At 37.4% G+C, this 22,401-nt stretch overlaps 1 protein-coding gene across 1 annotated transcript; it reads right to left on the reverse strand.

The window, feature by feature from the left end:
* Window positions 1-64: 64 nt before the first annotated feature.
* On the reverse strand, window positions 65-15,551 carry LOC117618586 (alpha-N-acetylglucosaminidase). The gene is made up of 19 exons (XM_034348225.1): window positions 15,083-15,551; window positions 14,202-14,275; window positions 13,233-13,444; window positions 12,740-12,861; window positions 12,031-12,116; window positions 11,812-11,906; window positions 11,530-11,611; window positions 6,101-6,207; window positions 5,037-5,067; window positions 4,460-4,577; window positions 3,938-3,988; window positions 3,720-3,829; window positions 3,452-3,554; window positions 3,110-3,208; window positions 2,690-2,800; window positions 1,863-2,110; window positions 1,289-1,526; window positions 849-927; window positions 65-712 (listed from the first exon to the last, which is right to left on the reverse strand). The coding sequence occupies exons 1-19, from the start codon at window positions 15,290-15,292 to the stop codon at window positions 477-479; spliced, it is 2,412 nt and encodes an 803-aa protein (XP_034204116.1). The 5' UTR covers window positions 15,293-15,551; the 3' UTR covers window positions 65-476.
* Window positions 15,552-22,401: the final 6,850 nt, after the last annotated feature.

Raw genomic sequence — 22,401 nt, forward strand, 5'->3', positions numbered from 1 at the left:
TGCTTTCATTCAGTAAAACTTTATTTACAAAAACATGAGAATGCTTCCTTCCTAGGCAAGCACATAACCCCAAACAGCACTTTTCACATTTGAACCAGCTTTTGGCACTGTAAAATTCACTCTCAAACACAGCCTTAATTGCTAATAGCTAGCTGCTAATATTAAGGTTTTTCTTCCAGATTTTCCATTGCTGATTGATGTAGGTGGCTTGATATATTTGCCTCAACTTTTTCGAATCAAAGCTAGCATTCTTCCTCTAATTTCCACTGTTTATATCGTTACATGGTTGCATAACCTCTATTACATCAATGCTCGAGATAAACAATGGCCCTAGTTTATTATTGATGTCTACCAAAAAAAAAAAGTTGTTCATTACTGATGCAACATGCAAAGGGAAGGGCTCTTAGAGTAAAGAATACATCTGGACGGGTTTGGCTACTTTACAACATAACTCCTTCCCTGTCTCATAATATTTCTCAACTGAAATATTTCTTATATAATGCTCTAGAAATGGCAAGAGCATCTCCTTTTGCTTTCACTGGGTAAAGCTCGGTACCTGCTTGCCAACTGTTTGACAACGATATCCATTCTTTTCTCCATTCCTCCACCTCAAAGTCCTTATTGTCCCTCAAGCTTTTTGACAAATAACTAAAATAGGTTGAAGCTCGTGGTAGATAGTAGCTTCCCAATAGCCCACTCCAGAACTTATTTGCTGGTGACAAGGAAAATTTCTTTGTTACATATGAGAGAGAGAGAGAGAGAGAGAGAGAGAGAGAGAGAGAGAGAGGGGAAAAGAAAAATGTGACAAAGTTTCAAGTTACATCATGTGACATTGAAATTAAGAGTACCATAATCATGAAGCTTGCTCTGGTTGGTTTTTGTGTTGTCAAACCACATAGTCACCTGTGTTCTTGCATTCCACTCATACTGAAAAAGAGAAAAAGAATTTTTATCAGTAATTTTTATATTACTTTATGTCTACCTGCTTTCCTAATGCGCAACTTGGGCTGAATTCTTGATGTTCAGCAGGGCAATAAAATGTTGACAAACCAAGCAGAAAAGACAAGGTGACCCTTCCCCCTTGGTCATACAGAAGGCATAAGCCTAAAATAGATTTATTCAAAGTGGGAAAAGGAAAATGTGTAGCTTAGCAGACCTCAAAATACTTGAATGTGTTGTTGCACCATGCTGATAAGTCTAAATTAATTGCAGATGGGGCGATATTACCCTCAAGAAAACTCTCATAACCAAAAAGCAATAGGCCAGAGACGGGCAAGTTTGTTCTCACCTGCCTCCTTTCCGTAGGATTAGCTGCCAGCTTTTTTGCACTTTCGAGCCAGGTTCCAAGTAAAAAGTTATCATCCGAAGCAAGAAGTACATCAATATCCTTTATGAGTTGAACAAAATTTCGACTATGGAGACTATGTGCTTTCACATCCCTCCCCTGGTAAGCTGTCACTGCATCCACATATACTTGGTTCGCTAGCTTGGACAGTACTTGCCGTGTTAAATCAACCAAGTCATATCTGTCGCAGTGTTAAGAATAGTTAGGAATGATCCAATGCTTTATTTATTTTGGAAAAATCCTATCATGAACATGATATGTTAAGTTCCTTTGCCAAAAAGATTAGTTGATAAAGAAATTGTATTTAACAAGCTCTGGAAGGAAAGTGAAAATAAATTGGTTACAATTTAGCATGCACGCTACGAAGTTAAGGAGAACAAAATAAAAACAAATATTTCGACCAGGGAACAAAGGTTTCATTCAAAAGAATTAGAGTTATCATGTGATTCATACAGGAAATAAGAGCAGTAGATGGAAAGAAAGCATATCACAACATAACTATTAGGTTTGCCTTTACCTATATGTTAGGCTTCCAGAAAGATCATTACCACCATCGAGGAATAGTCGTAAAGCATTGACCACCTCTTGTGTAGAATACCACAAATGTGCCTGAGGCAAATGAGCGCTGGTTTCTTGGAGTAAAACTCTTCTCTTTCTATCGAGCGCTAAGAGCATTTGCATCTGGTTTTGTTTGGGAATGTTAGATATGGGATTTGACGATGGATCCCAGTCAGGAAATTTGACTATAAAATCTGTGTTATGGTCCTGCGACAAGTTAAAAGTCCATATCATTCATAGTACTTTTGCTCTCGAGCAACAACCATAACCTGAGGGCATCAACCATATGCAACATAAAACTAATATGAAAAAGGAAGAATCTCTATCATCAATCCCAAGTTCAAACACATCAGTCATTTAAAACTTTATATAAAACAGTGAAAGATAACATGGGGACAAAATAGCATCTATCCAATAACTATACCATAAACCCCCTCTCTCTAGAGCAACAACCTGAGGTAACATAAAACTGATATGAAAAAGGAAGACTCTCTATCATTTAAACACATCAGTATTTAAAACTTTATGTAAAACAGTGAAGGATAACATGGGGACAAAATAGCGTCTCTCCAATAACTAATAAATGGATAAAAGCATGGCTCCCCCGCTCACCCCCCATTCTCAGTCTGTGTGATGCCATAAAAGTATCAGAATACTTGAGATAACCATTCCCAAAGGGCAGCATAATGATGCATCCCCTTCATAGTTTGACCTGTGTTCCAAGATTATGTTCCTAAGGAAATAAAAGTCATATAGGCACGGGATCAATTTTATCGAAAAACTCACAGCAATTCCATCTGTACAATTGTAAATTGTGTGGTGAAGAATTTCCCAAGCTGCCTCAACTTGATGAACTATTTTACCATAGCGTCTACGGGAATAGGTTTTTAGCCAATCCTGCAAAGACAAAAGAGTTAATTGCATGTGTACAGACAATAATTTCAGCAATCATCAACCAGCATAAGGCTGTTTACTCATCCTAATTACATCATGCACTTGCAGCATGCTGATTGTAGGTGAACATGAGTTGTTACCGTGTACACCTATGTCTGGGACTCCAGGTTGTAGTTGCAAATAGCCAATGTGAAACTACTTTATTCTAACTAGCATAGAAAACTAATATTTAGATTTATGCAATTAAAAAAGGAACTAAAAGCATCCAAAACCAATCGATTTATTGCATAGCATTTAAAAACTCATAATTACCTGAACTTGAACCTTTTCACTGCGAAATGCCATTTCAGACGTCAATTCGTAAATAACTGGATTGTGCTCAATTCCTTCCATGCACATGCCAACACCAACCTATTATAATATCGACAAGTTACTTGAGTGTGCCTCAAAATAAGTAATTTTCTATAAGATAAAAATATCAAATATGATTCTCATTCCCCGTCTTATTTTATAAAAATAAAAATAAAACTAAAACATTGGTCAGAGAGTCTTATTTATGGAGTGTGGATAGCAAGATACTGGCACTTTGAACTATAATTTTAAAAGAGAAGTCCTTCACGGTAATAGGACATGTGTACAAGGTATCTGGCATACCATAGTAGAATTTTCACTAGTTCGGGCATCAACTGGACCTGAAGAAACCACATCCAATATGCCATACATTTCAATGTTTCCACCAAAATTGTGCAAGAGACACCTAATGTACATTAGTATTTGGGCAAGTAAGAAACATTTTGACTACAGGTGTTGAAACATAAAGTAAAAGCGGATGCTAACAAATGAGTTAAGAGAGATGCATCTTGAGGATTAAACATCTCAATCAAGATGTAAATAACAGTTGACAAATTGAAGAGCCAATTACCAAATATAAGGAGTTCCATAAAACTGAGATGATGTTCTCCATATTGGTTTCACATCCGCAAATAGATCGAGAACTATCATTTTTCCAAACGGCACAGAATGTAGAAGAGCCTGCATTGTTCTTAAGTTGTTAAAGAACAATGGGAATAAACAATGGGGATTTTTGTGTGCATATAGTATGATAAAATCTGTATCTTTATTTACAATCTAAATGCCTACTTTCATTTGAGGTGGTTTCCAAAAAGAGGAGTCCGAATAGAAGAGCCAACCCTACAAAATGGCATAACTGTCAACTTTGAATAATTTTATCCATAACTGAGTAAAATTGCTCATATACAAAGTTCACAAACTCAATACACAGCGAACTGAGAATTGTCAAGGTCTGTAACTAATAAATTGGTCATGTTAGAAAAATATATATACATATACATATGCATATATGCGTATGTTAACAAATGGAGATAGTGCAGCTTGCAATTGAATTACAGCTGTGGCTAGTAAATCCTAGAAGGGAATCAAAATTTTCAATGAACACTGTATAGCAAATTGACAGGCAAATTTATCAACATGACGAATACCAGTTGTTGCCAAATTCATACATCATTGAAATCATTCAGGTCTTTCCGTTCAATATAGGATTATTAAGTATTAATTAAGTAATGAGTGGATAAGACAGAAACTATTAAATTCATTTTTAAGTAGGCTGGAAGCGGGAGGAGTGGTTTGAAGTTAGGAACATACTTGCATTAACCACACAGCATCCTTATCACCTTTGGACATTGCTTTATACACAGCAGCTCCAAGTGATGAGATATATGCTGGATCATTTGTAGGTGGAGAATTTTCATTGAAAGTATCACTGCATTAGGCATAGTATAATGTACATACTTAGCATGTAAGATTTGAACAAACTAATAATATGCAAGGAAGACTTGCACTTGTTTGGAAAGATAAATGTAAAAGAAGAGCTCTGTTTCAACTGTTTATAAAGATTAAAAAAGAAACAAACGGCCTGCTTAACACAGGACTGAAATTGCAGAACAGTTAGGCAATGTGGTTCAGAAAGCTCAAGGGATATGGCCTAGGCTTGAAGCTAGAACTTGCCCCAGAAAAGCAGATGCATTACCCTTTACCATGAAGCTGTGCCCAAAGAGGCATTACTAAGAAAAATATAATTCATTGAAAACCAGCAGCACTAGTTTCTTTAAATGAATAAATACTAAATGCAAAAAGGTAAAGTAGTTTGAGTTGGAAAATGAGATGTTTTAATATAGCATACTCCAAGATAAATAAATAATTAAAAAAAGAGAGAAATTACCAGTTATAGATGTCTGTCACATCCCCATATTCTGTAAAAGATAAATATGAAATGTAAACCATGAAAAATTATAATTATGACCAGGCATTAATCCGATATACTAAAAGCAATGTGCCTTACTTCAAACAAACATAAAATAAAACAAGAAACTGGAGACATCATGTTTAGGTCACGTCTGTCAAATCCTGCATGGGCAACTATCTATCTATGCACAAATGAACTTTAACATTATAATTTTGATCAAGCATATAAAAAAAAAGTGCTTTACTTGGAGAACTCAAACAAGTTTGAAAGCAACAGTACGTGTCTTATCTGAAAGGTTGATTGGAAATTGTATATTAATAACTCTGAAATTCTAAAAGAAAATCCAAGTTTCTCGAATCCTGGATGCCAATAGAGTGCTAAAATTAGAAATGGCAAGATGTGAGTTTTTGTGCTTTTTGGAAGTTGAACAGTTTGCCTTTTAGTGACGATCTACTGAGTCACCAGAGATGCACAAGTTGAAAAGAAAAGAAAATACAAGGATACACCTGCCCTCCCTTTTTGTTAAGCTAAATACATAAGATTAAGTTTTTGTTTTCCAGTGTGATGGCCGGGCTGGGGCGAAAAGGCAATAATGCCCCTGCACGCACGCAGCAAACTAATGGAAATAACTAATTGGATTTGATTGCTGACGACTTCAAGTGCGATGACGAAATTGAGAAAATTGAAATCGTGGTGACCAAAATTGTTTTTGGGCCTAAATCTAGTGACCAAAAATGTTTTTTACCCTAAATTCTATGGTAATATGCATCCGCATGTATACACACTTACACTAACAAGTTTACATAATGTCCATATGTAAGCTGAACATGCATGAACAAGGTTATGTGGAGATCAGATACATGTGTTTTTGCCAATTTTAGTAAACATTTTGACATAGTTCTTTCCTGCTATGAGCAGTCCTGCATAACAAGTTAAATATTTAAAAGATGCTACAGAAAACGATACAATCTTGGTTGATAATCTAATGGTTAAAAACTGTAGCAATTTTTTAATTTATAGCCAATGGACATGAAGCACACCTTCAACTTGTCGCCTAATAAAAGCCGTCCCGATTTCAACAAATAAAGTATCAGAAGGATCAAGAAGGTATGTACAGCACCAACGAGGATCACCGTTAACAGTGTTCCTAATCATAACAAAAAAAGTGGAAAATCTCAACAGAAACATATAGCATATCTGTTAAAATGTAAACTGTCTAGCTAATTTCAGATTAGTTACCAAGTTTTAGATCAGTTTATATTTAATCTGTTTTCAGTCCTATGTTAGCTGTGTGCCTTGTGCTTATATGCCAGGCTCATATCTTAAGTCTGTTATGATTTCCCAGCTGTTAGGACAGCTGTGTAATGCCATGTGTCATACTCACATTGGCCTACTTTTGCAATCCGTTAGATTTGAATCTAAGGCTGTAAGAGAGATCATGTAATTGTCATGAGAGAATATAAGCTCTGCTGCAATGTTTATGCAGAGCAAGAGAATTCAGTTAATACATTCAGAAAGGAAAACTGCTCTCTCTCTCTCTCTCTTTCTCTCTTTTCTCTCTGTGCAGATTTCTTGCTCCCTTCGCAATCCAAATATTCAACATGGTATCAGGTGCGCAGGTTGAATCTGGATAGTGGGAGTTGAAGCTGTGTGAGCTGAGTCTGGAAATCCAACGAGAAATTCCTACTCTCAGCTCATTGATTCTGGTCTAAGATGGCTGGGTCAGGAGGAAGTGATCTTAGAGCTCCAATATTCAATGGGGAGAACTATGAGTTTTGGAAGATTCGAATGAGAACAATTTTCAAATCTCATGGAATCTGGAATTTGGTTGAGAAAGGCCTTCTTATTCCAGATTCAAAAGCTGCTGAAGAAGAGTCATCAGATTCAGAGATGGTGTCCTTGTTGATGAAGGATGCTAAGGCACTTGGTATTATCCAAGGTGCTGTTTCAGATGACATCTTCCCCAGAATCTCAAATGAAGAAACCTCAAAAGGTGCTTGGGATATCTTGCATCAGGAGTTTCATGGTGATAAGCAAGTTAGATCCATCATGCTGCAGGGTCTGCGCCGAGATTTTGAGTACACCAGGATGAGAGATGATGAGATCCTGTCTGGATACATCACTCGGCTACTTGAGCTTGTGAATCAGATGAAGGGATATGGAGAAGATCTGACCAAAGGGAGGATAGTTCAAAAACTGCTAATAAGCCTAACCAAGGAGTTTGATCCAGTCTGTTATGTGATTGAACAAACTAGGGACATTGAAACTATTGAAGTGCAAGAGGTGATTGCTGCATTGAGGGGTTTTGCTCAGCGCCTTGATAGGCATGCTGAGAACACCACTGAGAAAGCCTTCAGCAGCATGAGCATAAATCAAAAGGGATCACAATCCAATTCTGGTGTTGGTAATAATAAATCAAAGAAGAGCTGGAAATCGAAGGGTAAGAAATGGGATTCAAAACCTCAAAATAGTGGCAACCAAAGTGGAAAGCATGAACCAGGGGAAAAATCTGATCAAGCAAAAGGAAAATGCAAGCATTGTGATAAGCTTCACTATGGAGAATGTTGGTTTAAAGGAAAACCAAAGTGCTATGGGTGCAATCGTTTTGGACATCTCATTAAAGACTGTGAACAATCAAATAAGACTGAGAAACTTGCAAACGTGGCTAGCAAGGTAACAGAACCTGCTACTATGTTCTATGCTTGTCATTCAGCTTCTATTGAAAAAAATATGAATGTGTGGTATGTGGATAGTGCTTGTAGTAATCATATGACTGCTCATGAGTCCTTACTTATTGATATTGATAGAAATGTGAACTGTAAAGTTAAGATGGGCACTGGTGACTTTGTACAATCAATAGGCAAAGGTACTTTGACTATAGATGTGCAAGGGGTTACTAGATTCATTAGAGAAGTCATGATTGTACCTGGACTGGATGAGAATCTGTTGAGTGTAGGACAGATGATTGAGCATGGGCATTGGTTGGTGTTTGGAGATAATGAGGTTGACATTTATGAAGATAAGCAACTGCAAGAGCTAATTGCAAGGGTTCAAATGAAAGGGAACAGATGTTTTCCCTTAGATCTTAAATATGTCAATCCTCCTGTGGCAAATAGAGCAACAATTGGAGATCCATCTTGCTTGTGGCACAGAAGATTTGGGCATCTAAACTACTGCAGTTTGAGACTCTTACAAGAGAAAGACATGGTTCAGGGTCTACCTAAGTTACAAGAATCTGAGAAGACTTGCTCGGGTTGTGCTATAGGCAAGAGTCACAGAAGTTCATTTGATAAAGAAATAACTTGGAGAGCCTCTCAACCACTTGAACTGATCCACTCTGATATCTGTGGTCCAATGCAGTCTATCACACTTGGAGGGAATAGATACTTTCTCACCTTCATTGATGATCACACTAGAATGTGCTGGGTGTTTTTCTTGCAGCAAAAGTCTCATGCATTCAACATATTCAAGAGGTTCAAAAACATGGTTGAGTTGCAAAGTGGTTATCAAATTAAGAAGCTAAGAAGTGATAGAGGTGGAGAATATACATCTTTGGAATTTTCAAAGTTTTGTGAAGAAATGGGATTAGAAAGGCAACTAACTATTGCCTACTCTCCACAACAGAATGGAGTTGCAGAGAGAAAGAATCGTACTGTGATGGAAATGGCAAGAACAATGATGCATGAGAAGAAAATCCCTTTGAAATTTTGGGCAGAAGCTGTCAATACAGCAGTATACCTGCAAAACAGAAGTCCAACGAGTGCTCTGGATAATACAACTCCATTTGAGAAGTTCAGTGGGAGAAAACCAGGTGTCAAGCACTTGAGAATATTTGGTTCTCTGTGCTACATCCATATTCCTTCTCAGAAAAGACACAAGCTAGAAGAAACTGGAATGAAGGGAGTATTTCTAGGATATGGGATTTGTGAGAAAGGGTATAGAGTTTTTAATCTAGAAACTAAAAAGATTGAACTCTCAAGGAGCATTATCTTTGATGAGAAAACAATGTGGAATTGGGAATTGAATGAAGAAGTTCAAGTGACTATTCCATGGCATGAAGAAGAAAGTTCAAGAATATCAGATATTGATTCATATCCTGATGAATCACTTCAGTCGAGTCAATCTCCTCAGAGACCACAAGTGGCTAATGATCTGCAAACCACTCTGGAATCAGCTACTCATGATTCATCAGTTTCAATCTCTGAAACTTTTGATCATACTCCACAAAAATGGAAGAACTTAAGTGAGGTCTATGCTCAATGTAATCTGAGCATTATTGAACCAGAGAGTTACCATGAAGCAGCCAAAGATGAAGCTTGGAACAAAGCTATGACTGAAGAGATATCAATGATAGAGAAGAACTCCACTTGGAAATTGGTTGATAGACCAGGCAGCAAACCAATTGTGGGAGTAAAGTGGATATATAAAACTAAACTAAATCTTGATGGCTCCATTCAAAAACACAAGGCAAGACTTGTAGCCAAGGGTTACACACAAAAACCAGGGATTGATTTCAATGAAACCTTTGCTCCAGTAGCAAGGTTAGACACTATTAGAACTCTCATTGCACTAGCTGCACAGAAAGGCTGGAAATTATGGCAATTGGATGTCAAATCAGCTTTCTTAAATGGTGTTCTTGAAGAGGAAGTCTATGTGGATCAACCTGAAGGCTTTGTGATTAAAGGAGCTGAGGATAAGGTGTACAGACTAAGGAAAGCTCTCTATGGACTAAAGCAGGCTCCAAGGGCCTGGTACAGTGAGATCGACACTTACTTATATCAGTGTGGTTTTCACAGAAGTCCAAGTGAAGCAACCCTCTATGTGAGAACCAAGGAAGGTGTGGGAACATTAATTATATCAATCTATGTAGATGACATAGTATATACTGGAAGCAGTGATGAATTGGTGAAAGAATTCAAAGCTGAAATGATGTGCAAGTATGAGATGTCTGACTTGGGTTTACTCCACCATTTTCTTGGTATGGGAGTAACACAAACTGAAGGGAGCATCTTCATTCATCAAAAGAAGTATGCTCTCACTCTCTTAGATAAATTTGGTCTTAAAGACTGCAAGTCAGTAAGCACTCCATTAGTAGCCACTGATAAATTGAAAAGAGAGGATGGTAGTGATCCTGCAGATGAAAGTCTGTTCAGGAAAATTGTTGGCAGCCTGCTGTACCTCACTGCAACCAGGCCAGACATCATGTTCTCTGCTTGCCTGCTTGCAAGATTCATGCACAATCCTTCTAAGATGCACTATGGGGCAGCTAAAAGGGTTCTAAGGTACATACAAGGCACAATTGACTATGGAATTGAGTATGTGACTGGAAAATCTGCTCTCTTAGTTGGCTACTGTGACAGTGACTGGAGTGGATCTGAGGAAGACATGAAAAGCACTTCTGGATATGCTTTTTCATTTGGAAGTGGAGCTTTTTCATGGGCATCTGTCAAACAACACAGTGTTGCACTCTCTACTGCAGAGGCAGAGTATGTGAGTGCAGCAGAAGCTACATCTCAAGCCATTTGGCTCAGGTTTGTTCTTGAAGATTTTGGGGAAGAACAGACCACTGCAACTACTGTGTTTTGTGACAACACCTCAGCCATAGCAATGGCTAAAAATCCAGTTTTTCATCAACGAAGCAAGCATATTAAAAGGAAGTTCCATTTTATTAGAGATGCAATTCAAGAAGATGTGATTGAACTGCTCTACTGCAAGGGAGAAGAGCAGATTGCTGATATCTTCACCAAAGCTCTTCCCAAAGACAGGTTTGATTATTTGAGAAGAATGCTTGGAGTGAAATCAGCTAACACTTTAGAAGGGAGTGTTAAAATGTAAACTGTCTAGCTAATTTCAGATTAGTTACCAAGTTTTAGATCAGTTTATATTTAATCTGTTTTCAGTCCTATGTTAGCTGTGTGCCTTGTGCTTATATGCCAGGCTCATATCTTAAGTCTGTTATGATTTCCCAGCTGTTAGGACAGCTGTGTAATGCCATGTGTCATACTCACATAGGCCTACTCTTGCAATCCGTTAGATTTGAATCTAAGGCTGTAAGAGAGATCATGTAATTGTCATGAGAGAATATAAGCTCTGCTGCAATGTTTATGCAGAGCAAGAGAATTCAGTTAATATATTCAGAAAGGCAAACTGCTATCTCTCTCTCTCTTTCTCTCTTTTCTCTCTGTGCAGATTTCTTGCTCCCTTCGCAATCCAAATATTCAACAATATCTTCTTCCAAAATATAGTACATCAAGAAAGGGAAGTTTTTCCAACTTCAAACATGGAAGTCAAAATGAGGGTTTTGTATGAAATGCAGATCCTGATGTTAGTTGTTCCAACCATGTCATGTGATGTGATTCGAAGTAATTGTAGGAATTCAGAGACCTTCAAGTCACACAAAGCTATGCAATATGGGGCCTATATAAAGTGACATCATGATAGCACTTGTGTAAAGTAAAACATCGCATACCAGTCTCCAAGTCTGGTTATATTTGCTGAAGGATATATCTTCTTCAAAGCTGCTGGAACATTTCCAGAGAAAGATGGTAACACTGGAGCAAAGAAGAGATTACACATGAGCAGCCATATTATCTAAATGACTTTGTGGTCTGTGTCTACATAGTCCTCTTTAAACACAATACTTGTTTAAAGAGACATGTAAAATAGTGTGTCACTGGTGTTGAGAGCATCAATTGAAAAAAAATTATCTTTGAGGGTAATTTCCTATTTTCCCATAGAGAACTTTCATCACCTGGAGTCATGCCTAGCTCTAGCATCCTAGTTAGTATCTGTTTCTGCAAAACCAATTGTTGATCTAACCAATTCTGTGATAAAGGCCCGCCCCACCTGTGATAAGAATACTGTCAGCTTCTTTTAACCAAGAACACACAATGAGGTGCACAAGCAACATCCACACGATGAGTAAAAGAATCTTATATATATGACAGATTTTAATATCAGCCCCACTTACGCATGTAAATTTCCCATGCGAGCCCATGCAAGGAAGGCAGGTCCACCAAAGAAATCATTCAAATCTTCCTTACTAATATTGAAATCCTACAACAAGAATATTCTAGTCAAAGGTATTTAAGCCTAATGACAAGAATGATGAGCCGACAAAATTGTGTTTATGTACTTGGAAAGCATATGTGCATTGTTTAGACAAGGCAAAAACTTTAACAGAAGATAAAATTAATTCTGAGATCACACAATTATCATCTGCCACTATAGAACATCTGCCATTATAGAGTTAGAAAACTCTGTTTCAGCCACAGAAGCATCTGTCAGATAGGAAATTATATTATAAACATCCAATGGCTTATACAAGGCTATGTTCAGAAACTTAGAACCAGAAATGCTTATTAGTTTTGGGAGTTCACTTCTGTTTTGTATTCTAGCTGTGTTGCAAAAACATTATGAGCACAGAACAAAACGAACATATGTGCAATACATTGTAGCTTAACAGACAAACGTAAGCTTTCGTGTCTCTTGGGTTGAACATTCAAGGTTTTATGTTGCATTTTTTTTATAAATAGAAGCCATGTGCTAATTAAGAAACTCGTGTTCCCATAATCAAGTTATAAAACTTGTTAAAAGTAGCAACATGATGCAAGATATAAAATGTAGAGGCCTAGAATATGATGAACGCCTTTATATATGTAAGATCAATTATCATTTACCATGAAAACTTTCTGCCAAATTGATTCTTGCCCTGTGAATGCTAAAGGCAGGTTAATCCCCTGAAGAGCCATCCAGTCTATTTCTTTCTGCCATCTTTCCCAATCCCACCAAACAAAGGAATCTGCAAAAATGTGCAATATCACATAAGGTAATTGATTTTCCAATGCCAAGAACATATCACCTATTTTAGAGTATTAAATTTGAAGTCAATTTTTAATGCAAATTAAGTAGACTTTCTTAGTTTCTTAATTCACTTTTCATCACTTTTTTTTTTTGGTTTTATTCTCAAACTCAGTGAGGCTTGAGCCATGAAAACAACCTCTCTGGAAACAAGGGTATGGCTGCGTATGTCTTGCCTGCTTAGACTCTGCATTAGCAGGAGCCTCGTGCATCAGCTGCCTTTTTTTACTCTAAATGACCCAAAACCACAGTACAACAATATATAGACAATCTGATTGAAGTGAAAAAAAGATACAAAGAGTCATTACTCACAGCTGGATGTGACAACGTTTTGGTAATAGTTCCATGGGATTGGTCGTTGAATTTTCAATCCCTCATCTCTTACACGAGGCAGTGATCCTGGTTTCGGTATGGAAACTACCTGAGCACCGCCAGTCTTGTCCCAAGAAACATGAGCACCACACCAATACTTCAAATACCAATGAAGTCCAGATGCAATTTCAACTGCTGTGGTCCCTTTAATCCTAGAAGCGAACCAAACATTTCATAAAAGTTACAATTTACGATAGAATCACGTTCTCTTTTTTTATCTTTCTGTTCTCTTTTATCTTCCTTGATATCTTAAAGTCTTTGAGTTTTAGGCTATCTAGCTCTTGAAATCAATTTATCCTTGAACACTTAATAGGAGATAAACAATAGATTCATATTGCCAATGCAACCAATTTAAAATATGACAGCTAAGGAACCAGTGAAAAATGAAAATGTTTAGTCACAAAGTGTTAATCCCATTTGTAATTGGCTCTGATGTATTCTTATGGAATAGAAAGTAACGGTTGATGAAATTTTAATTTCATAAGAAATTTAAAATAGATAAGATCAAATCAAATTTCAAGCAATGCTGAATCAATATTGAACAAGTTCAGAACAATGTTGAGAGCCAAGTATAACCTTCCACAATACCTCCTTGCTATAAATTCAAAGAAAGGAATGACAAGAGCTACATTGTTAAACTTTTCCAAGTTCAAAAGTTTTGTTGGTTACAAGTTTTACAACAAATTGAAGACAAAATATAAGCCTAAAATTCATATGCAAGCACATCAGCATAAACCAGAAATTTTTAAGATAAAAAATGGGCAAATACTAAGCTTATTATTTGTAAAGGAAAATTTAAAGAAACATTATAGAAAATGCATTGTAGGTAATACTTTTCTAAAAGTTTATTTTAAAACTGAAAAAGAAGAAAAAAGTTACTATATTTGGCAAGACTAATATTCAACATACTGTATCTCAGGACCCTGTCTGCTTGACAGGTTGTTATTGTTTAACAAAAAGCAACTCTGTCCACCACAAGCCTCCTGATATACAAATTTCAAACAGTCAGAATGTTTATTAGATCAAACATTTTACTGAAGTCAACGATGAATAAAAGGAATGAAGACCAAAAAAAAAAAAAATTCAAATATATATATATGGAAGACTGCATTTCCAAGCAGAAGTTGCGGGCAATCAAGCATCAGAACATAAAGCAGTCTAAAGGAGGGCAAGTAGCTATATAGAAGTAAACAACCTCAAACACGTATAAATGATAAAATTATTATATCTACAATAGTCATTTCAACCATGAATGATGAAAACTCTAGTTTATAATTTCATATTTTTCTATCTTTTCTCAACAAGCAAAGATATAGTACCGCCATATAGAGATGGATCATAAACTGAACAATACATACACTGATACACATACTAACTTTTTGAAGACTATGTTTAGCCCCCTTTAACGAAACATCTAAAGTTAAACGTTCTACTTCTTGTTTTCGTTTGCTGCCTATGTGATCAAGGAACATCCAACCAGTCTAGAATATTTGAAAAGAAACTGGATAAGCAAACAGAAAATATAGATAAAACGTCATAATTGAAGAAAATCCAGTCGGAAAGAAGCAGTAATTAAGCAGAAACTGAAGTACAGACCAAATTTGATCAAAAATTAAAACACAAAATATATGACTTACCTTGGTGACAATCTTGAATATAAAGGTGGTAATGTAAATTATAGAAATGCCCAATTGAAATGAAGCACTTATAAAACAAAACAGAAAGTCAAACCCAGAATCCAATGTTAAACGATTGAAAAATAAATAAATAAAAGAGAAAAAGGATGGTACTTTGCTGACAATCTTGAAGTCGAAACTGTCTACATGGGTAGGAAGCAATCTTTTGAGAACAGCTTTAGCTGCAGCTTCTTGAACTGAAGCAGGCGGCCGTTTGGAGTCGAGACGACGCAGCAAAGCCTCAACTGCTTGTGGTTCTGATAGAGCTACTATTGGTACAAGCACAAGAATCAAAATCAGCAACTGGGTTTTGAAATTGGGCATGGTTTGGTTGCTCTGGTTGTGCTTCAGAGGGTAGAGTGGGTGATCAACGGCTCAATTTTGTAAAATTTCCTTTTGGTTGCTAAAACCAGAGTAATTTACTGATGTCCATGAATTTACTGCCTAAAATCTACATTCACTCTTCAGAATCAACTCTACTGATTACATAAGATTTCTTTTGGTCAATATTTTATGCTTCAGCTAATATGGATCATCGTTTATAAAAAGGCTCCTTTTGTTTTTTTCATTGTTTCCACATGGAGGTTTCATGCTGACAGTACCACATAACTTTTTTCAGTGTGTAATTTCTCCTTTCTTTTTTTTCTTCCGCCCATTTTTTAAAGAAATTTTTAGTGTGATGGTTATGTAGTTTTATTAGGGTTGATAGATATAACATGATATAATATGAGTGAAATGGTATCATAACGTGATAATGTGACTGTCACACTCAAAGATCGCTCACTTTTTTCTTTTTCTTTTTTTCACATTTTCTCATTAAAACCTTCAATTCTTTTTCGATTTAAAGTGACATTAGAGATTTTGAAGAGTATTCTTTTGGAATTTTATATCTTCTATAATTATATTCACACCCTTCTAATGGTAGTGTTGACCTCAAAATCTAATCGCCCCATTGGGTTATTGCCATGTCATCAGTCAAACAATATGGGGTATAATATTCATTCTCTAAAAGAAATATTTATAATACAAGTGTGTAAACCCTAGTAGGTTTATATAAGAAAACAAATAAACTCCTAATTACACAAGATTTGTATAAAAGAGAAAGAAATAAAATCATAATAGAATTGGAAATAAATCTCTTAATAGAATTAGAATCTCGCTAACACTCCCCGTCAAGTTGGAGTAAAGATGTCAAACATGCCCAACTTTTCAAATGAGTTGAGAAAGACAGTAGTAGGCACAGCTTTTGTAAGAATATATGATAGCTGATACTCGGATAATATGAACGAAAAAGAAATCATATCAACATGCAACTTTTCTTTAATAAAATGCCGATCAACCTACACATGCTTTGTACGATCATGTTGCACATGGTTATGAGCAATTACAATTGCAGCTTTATTATCACAATACAAGTCCATGGGTTTCTGGGCCAAGATCTCCCAACAATCTCCTTAACCATAGTGACTCACACACACCTTGAGCCATCCCACGAAACTCGGCTTCGACACTAGACCGAGACACCACTTTTTGCTTTTTACTCCTCTAAGTAACAAGATTACCACCAACAAATGTGAAATACCATGACATAGAACCTATATTAGTGACTGAACCAGCCCTATCGGCATTTGTATACTCTTTCACATCTGTATAACCATGCTTGAAAAACATTAACCCCTTGCCAGGAATTACTTTCAAATACCTCAAAATATGCATCACAGCACCCATTTGATCTTCAATAGGAGAATGCATAAACTGACTCACTACACTCACTACATATGCAATATCAGGACGTGTATGAGCTAAATAAATCAATTTCTCCACAAGTCGATAATGCTCTTTGTCAGTAGGGAATTGATCAGGATATAACCCCAACTTATGATTTTGTTCACTAGATGTATCAATTGGTTTACAATCCAACATTCCAGTCTTTGCAAATAAATCCAAAACATACTTCCTTTGGGACAGAAAGATACCATGCTTGGATCTGGCAACTTCAATCCCAAGAAAGTACTTCAAGTCACCCAATGACTTCATCTCAAACTCGGAAGCCAGATATTTCTGAAGATTTTGTATTTCTGCCTGATCATCTCCAGTCACAATCATATCATCAATATAAATAATTAAATCTGTCAATTTACCTTTATGACGCTTTAGAAACAAAGTATAGTCCAAGTTACTCTATACATACCTAAATTTCTTCATAAATGCAACAAACCTACCAAACCATGCTCTTGGAGAGTGCTTTAATTCATATAAAGATTTCCGCAACTTACAAACCACACCCTCCTTGGAGGTCACACAAAAACCAGGAGGAAGATCCATGTATATTTCTTCATTGAGGTCACCATGTAGGAACACATTTTTGACATCAAACTGTAACAAGGGCCAGTCACGATTAGTAGCTAGGGACAAAAGTACACGCATAGTATTGAGCTTTGCTATGGGAGCAAAGGTCTCTAAGTAATCAACTCCATAGGTTTGAGTATAACCATTTGCTACCAATCTAGCCTTGTAAAGGTCAATGAAACTGTCAGCTTTATGCTTTAAAGTAAACATTCATTTGCACCCAACAACTTTCTTCCCTCCTGGTCAAAGGACTAAATCCCAAGTTTCATTCTTGTTCAAAGCGTTCATAGTCTTATGCTTGTAATTGAGCATTGACAATCCGTAAAGACTGGCATACACTATATCTACTTAACATGGAGGATGACTGGTCTTAAGTAATTTGTGTAGAGACACTAAGATGAGTGTATGAGTGTTCGCTAGAGAGTGAACATGATCAACTGAGAGATCTTGTAAGAACCCAAAACAAAATATCTAAAAAGAAAGAAAATATATAAAAAGTAAAGAAAATATCTTTTAGCGAAAAGACAATTTTGCCCTTACATTATTTAATAGGGGAAAAGTTGACTTTTTGATCGGGAAAGAATTTGGTAATTTCGATTACGCCGTTGCGTAGAGCACGGCGAAACGAGTCCGTAGACACGGAGTAGACCCGAATCGGAGTTGTAACGAAGGAGTTATGGTCAAAAGAGTCTCAGTGGCAGAACCGTAAATATTTCGAAGTTCGGTTTTTATAAACCCAGCTGCACTCTCTCGAACCATCTCGACCAGCCGACTTTAGACAGCGATTTCTCCCAACTCAGGCCACCGTTTCAGAGGATACCGGTTCCAAACGAACCACCTCACTTCCCTCTATCAGCCCTGCCCCTCCTCAGCCTCCATCCGCCACTGTAGTAGCCGGGAACTGCCACGAAACAGGCCGGGTCCGACAGTTTTTTCGAAAATTTGTGGGAGCTCGTTCTCCTTCGTTTCTCAACCAAATCGATCGAGTAAGGTATGGTTTCTCAGATATTTTTCGTGTTCTAGCTGATGGGTATATGAGCTTCGATCGATTTTAGCGTTAAGGGGTTAAATTTTCGACTTGAAGTTTGGCCGAAACTTCGGCCCTTCGAAACTACCATTTCCGGTCACTTTTTGGGGGTAGTCCAAGAACAAAAGTGACTCCAAATGGGGTGTTTTACCTAGGGTAGGAGTTTGGAGTCTCGGTTCCACGATTTTTCGGCACACCCGAATCGCTTTGGACACCCGATCTGCCCCGCGCGTGTGGCAGCGCGTGGGTCAGGGTGGTGGCATGGTTCTGGCCAGTTTTGAGGTCCTCGTGTCGTCACGAGTACGTGGGATTTCGCGGATCTCAATTCGGAGTCCGTTTGAGCCCCGAACGATTTTCCATATCGCGCAATGCAGTGTCATGTGATCGTTGGATTCTGAATTTTGGAGGTCGGTCTACGTGACTTCAGGATCGCGTAGGATTCGACGGATTGCGAAAGTCCCGGATACTCCGGAATCGCGAACCCTGGGTCTAGGGTTAGGGTTTTAAGCGATAACGCGATTTTGGCCAATCCGACCGTCCGTTTCGGGCCAAATTCGCAGAACATGGTTCCCGTCCTATGAGAAATCTTCAGGGAAGTCCAGATTGGCCATCGGAGATCGTGGACCCCACGGGTCCCGGGTCGGCCGATCTGACAGTTATCGCTTAGCTGAGTATCGGACCTCCCAAAAACTAGTCCAACTGTCCGAAAAGGCTAATGTGGGCATAGAAATATTTTGAATTGAAAAGCACGTATTTCTAGGAGCCGGGGGCAGGGTGTTTAGTTGAAATTCGTTTTATTTCAGCAGTTTATTAATTTAATCTTTCGGGGTAATCAGGCACCAGGAGCTCGGCAGAAGAGCAAAAGAGATCTTCGAGGGGTCGAAGTAGCTCGGACCATCTGTGAGTGGACCTTCTTTCCTAAATCAGATTTCATAAATGTTTTGATGTGTTTATATATAAATAAGTCCTATAAATGAGTTTATATTGATTTTATATAAATAAGTTTTCAGAATGAATTTATTTGAATAAGTTTCTTTATTTAGTCTTTGAGTAAGTTTTATTACGATTTCGAACATGATCAGTGCAGTAACAGTTCTATAAGTCGGTGCTGCTTATTTACCAGTTACAGAAACAGAGTTTGAGTTTTGAATCAGTTAAGACCGCAGCACGACTTGAGTTTTACAGTTATTATTCAGATATTTCTTTTTAAAAGGACATTATTTTAAAACCACCTCGCACCCGTTTTTCTTTATGGTGATTACCCAGAGTCGGACCGATGTCTACGGACATCCAGTCTGATTATAGTTCAGTCAGTGCACTTGACTTTGCCTCACGAGTTACGGGGACGCTCGGACCGTGAGTGCCGGAATTTGCGGCTCGGCAGACTTGGTGTCCCGAGACCTGCCAGGATTGCGGCTCGGCTGACTTTATGTCCCCGAGACCCGCCAGGATTGCGGATCAGGCTGACTACGGTCCCCTGCATCCTGCCAGAGCGACTCGAGTTGACTTGGTGTCATCGAGAAATCTGCCGGCGGGACAGGCTGATCATAGTCCCCTGATTTCGCCAGTTTGCGGCTCGGGTAAGTCTGTGTGGCGCCCGAGACCTGCCAGGGAATTGACGGAAATGACAGGGGTACATACTGGTGGTATTTTCAAAGGATTCTGAGTTTCTTTATTAAATGTTGATTTTCAGCCATTATAAATCAGTTTTTCTGATTTTTTTTGGACATAGATCCCTTTATATTTATTCAGTTATGAAAGGTCTAAGTACAGAGTTTTTATACGCGTTTGACTTCAGTACTTTTATGAAAGCTTTGAATTCAGTGGTTTTTGTATGAAACTTTCGAGCTTGAATATGACTGATATAGAATGCCTTGAATTGACTATGCGTGATGTAGAAAGTAAGTATTCAGTTTTATTTACTTAAATTTCTTTTTTACAATGGGGGATATTATGTTTATGAGAATTATTTTTGAAGAACATTATTTTGGTCCACTCACATTTTCAACTTGTTTTTCGCCCCCAGGCCGTAGAAGTACGCTGGATCCACCACCGGGCCAATTATAGTTTCCGCGCCAAGGTAAAGTTTTGCAGAAAATCCTTGCAACCTTGAAAACCCTAGAAAATGCTCTGATATCATGTTGAACATAAGGAACTGAGGTTGGAATCTGTTTGTTGACTTAGTCTGGTTGTTGGTAGGGTTTTTGAGATTGTTCGACAGGTGAAAATTTTGGGATAAGTCAAAAATACAGGGGAGACTCTGCCTAATTTTCGGCAGAAGTCTAAGGCAATTTTAAGAAAAAGTTGAAGTAAGAAGGGTAAAAAGGACAATTGTGCCCGACATTCGCCAGGTGTCGGACACGCACAGGACTTGGCTCGAATTTCAAAGTGGAAATTGGGTTGGGTCCTGTCAGATCTTGTATGGAAGTTTTACTTACATGTCAAATAAGATCTCTATAGTTGCAATAACGTAAGTTAGTCTTTGACCCAATGCACCAAGATTGTCTTATGGAAGCATTGTGGACCTTAGATCATACTAAATAGTTGAGTTCTCTTGAGGACATGACTCTATGGTATGGTTGGGGTTCATGATCAATCCATGGAGGTAGGTGCATGTAGAATGAAGGATCTCCACCTTCAATAAAGAGGGAGAATGCTCTAGCGAAATGATTTGGAAGTCTTTGACCAAATAATTAAGTATGATCGATAGTAGAGATTTCGATCATGCTCTTATGAATCATATAAGGATAAAAGTTCACATTAGAGCCCGAATCTCGAAATTACTGTGAATGATCTCCAAGGCAAACTCTAAACCTTATTGCCCACATACAAGTGTGGGAAAGAAATACCACTGGAGAAATAAGCATAGAAAGAAACTCGAAGTCATACAACAAACAACCAAGCCAAATTTGTGCATCTTTACCATGGTCATGAAAGTGAAACCTTCCAATCAAACGAGAAGGGAGGGACGGTTACATTTATTTATTTTATTATAACCTATTAAGTATTTTCATCTATCTCATTTGTGCCTTTTACAATCTCTTTTAGTTGATTGCATAAAATCTTCCTAGAATACTTTTATTATCACTTTTGAATTATCCTTTCAAATTACATCCCCATTTAAGTTTCTTCATTGGAAGAAAAAAAATCTTATAGAGGATTCTTATTTAATGTCCCCAATTCAATAATGGCTTTATTAATTCATCTTGGGCCAAGCTGAGTGATCCTCAATCCTTAGCAGAACTTGGGATTTTATATTTCAAATCAGGTCTTGACTAATCATGAAACCCTGAATCAATAAGGCATGCAAAATCTGGCTCCAAACAGTTACATAGTAAAAGTTTTTCTGATTTAGTAATCAAGACAAGTTTAATGCAATGTAATCATGAAATGGTTTGTATATCCAACGAAAATTTCCTAAAGTGATTGAGGTCAAGTCCTTCTTAGGTTCAAAATGAAGTGCCACATTTGAGAGAACTGAGTGTTTATGTATAAGGATGACAACATATGATCAAATTATGTGTACAATCATAGCCAGGGATGGATCCACATAGAAGCAACATGAGTCAATTGCAAGCCCGATATCCACCATGGGAGGCCAAGAAGTTGACCCCTGCAAATTGCCCAGAACTTGCTTGATGAAATGCCCCAAAGAAGGCACAACACAGCAGCGAGGTGCGTGTGGCACCCAACACTTTTTTCGTGCAACTTAAGTTTTATTTTTATTATTTTAAAATAAATATTTTTATTTTTTATTTTTTATAACCTGACCAAAATTTTAAATATAAAAAAAAAAAGAGGCAGCAATTGCTACCCCGATAAAAGTAATTTGGGGATGGGTTTTTTTAAACACAGTTCTCTCATTCAAACCCTCAATCCTCAACCCCAACCCCAACCCCTAATTCTACCCAACCATCATCCAATTTGACAATCTCCTCATCTAGTGGCGACAACAAAGAAGAAAGTTATCCCCAAATTCAATTTGGTTTGCTCAAAATTGAAAGCATGTTATCATATTTCCTAATCTTTTTATCCTTTGATGAGATTGATTAATGTG

This window comes from Prunus dulcis, chromosome 2, assembly GCF_902201215.1.
Source record: "Prunus dulcis chromosome 2, ALMONDv2, whole genome shotgun sequence".
Classification (NCBI taxonomy): domain Eukaryota; kingdom Viridiplantae; phylum Streptophyta; class Magnoliopsida; order Rosales; family Rosaceae; genus Prunus; species Prunus dulcis.

What these genes read in the sequence shown, in the direction of transcription:
- LOC117618586 (XM_034348225.1), bottom strand. Translation starts at nt 15,292, where the DNA reads ATGCCCAATTTCAAAACCCAGTTGCTGATTTTGATTCTTGTGCTTGTA. An exon ending in AGACAGGGTCCTGAGATACA is followed by an intron (nt 13,445 to 14,201) that starts GTATGTTGAATA and finishes GTTCGCTTCTAG; the next exon opens with GATTAAAGGGACCACAGCAG. An exon ending in TATTAGGCGACAAGTTGAAG is followed by an intron (nt 5,068 to 6,100) that starts GTGTGCTTCATG and finishes TATCTTTTACAG; the next exon opens with AATATGGGGATGTGACAGAC.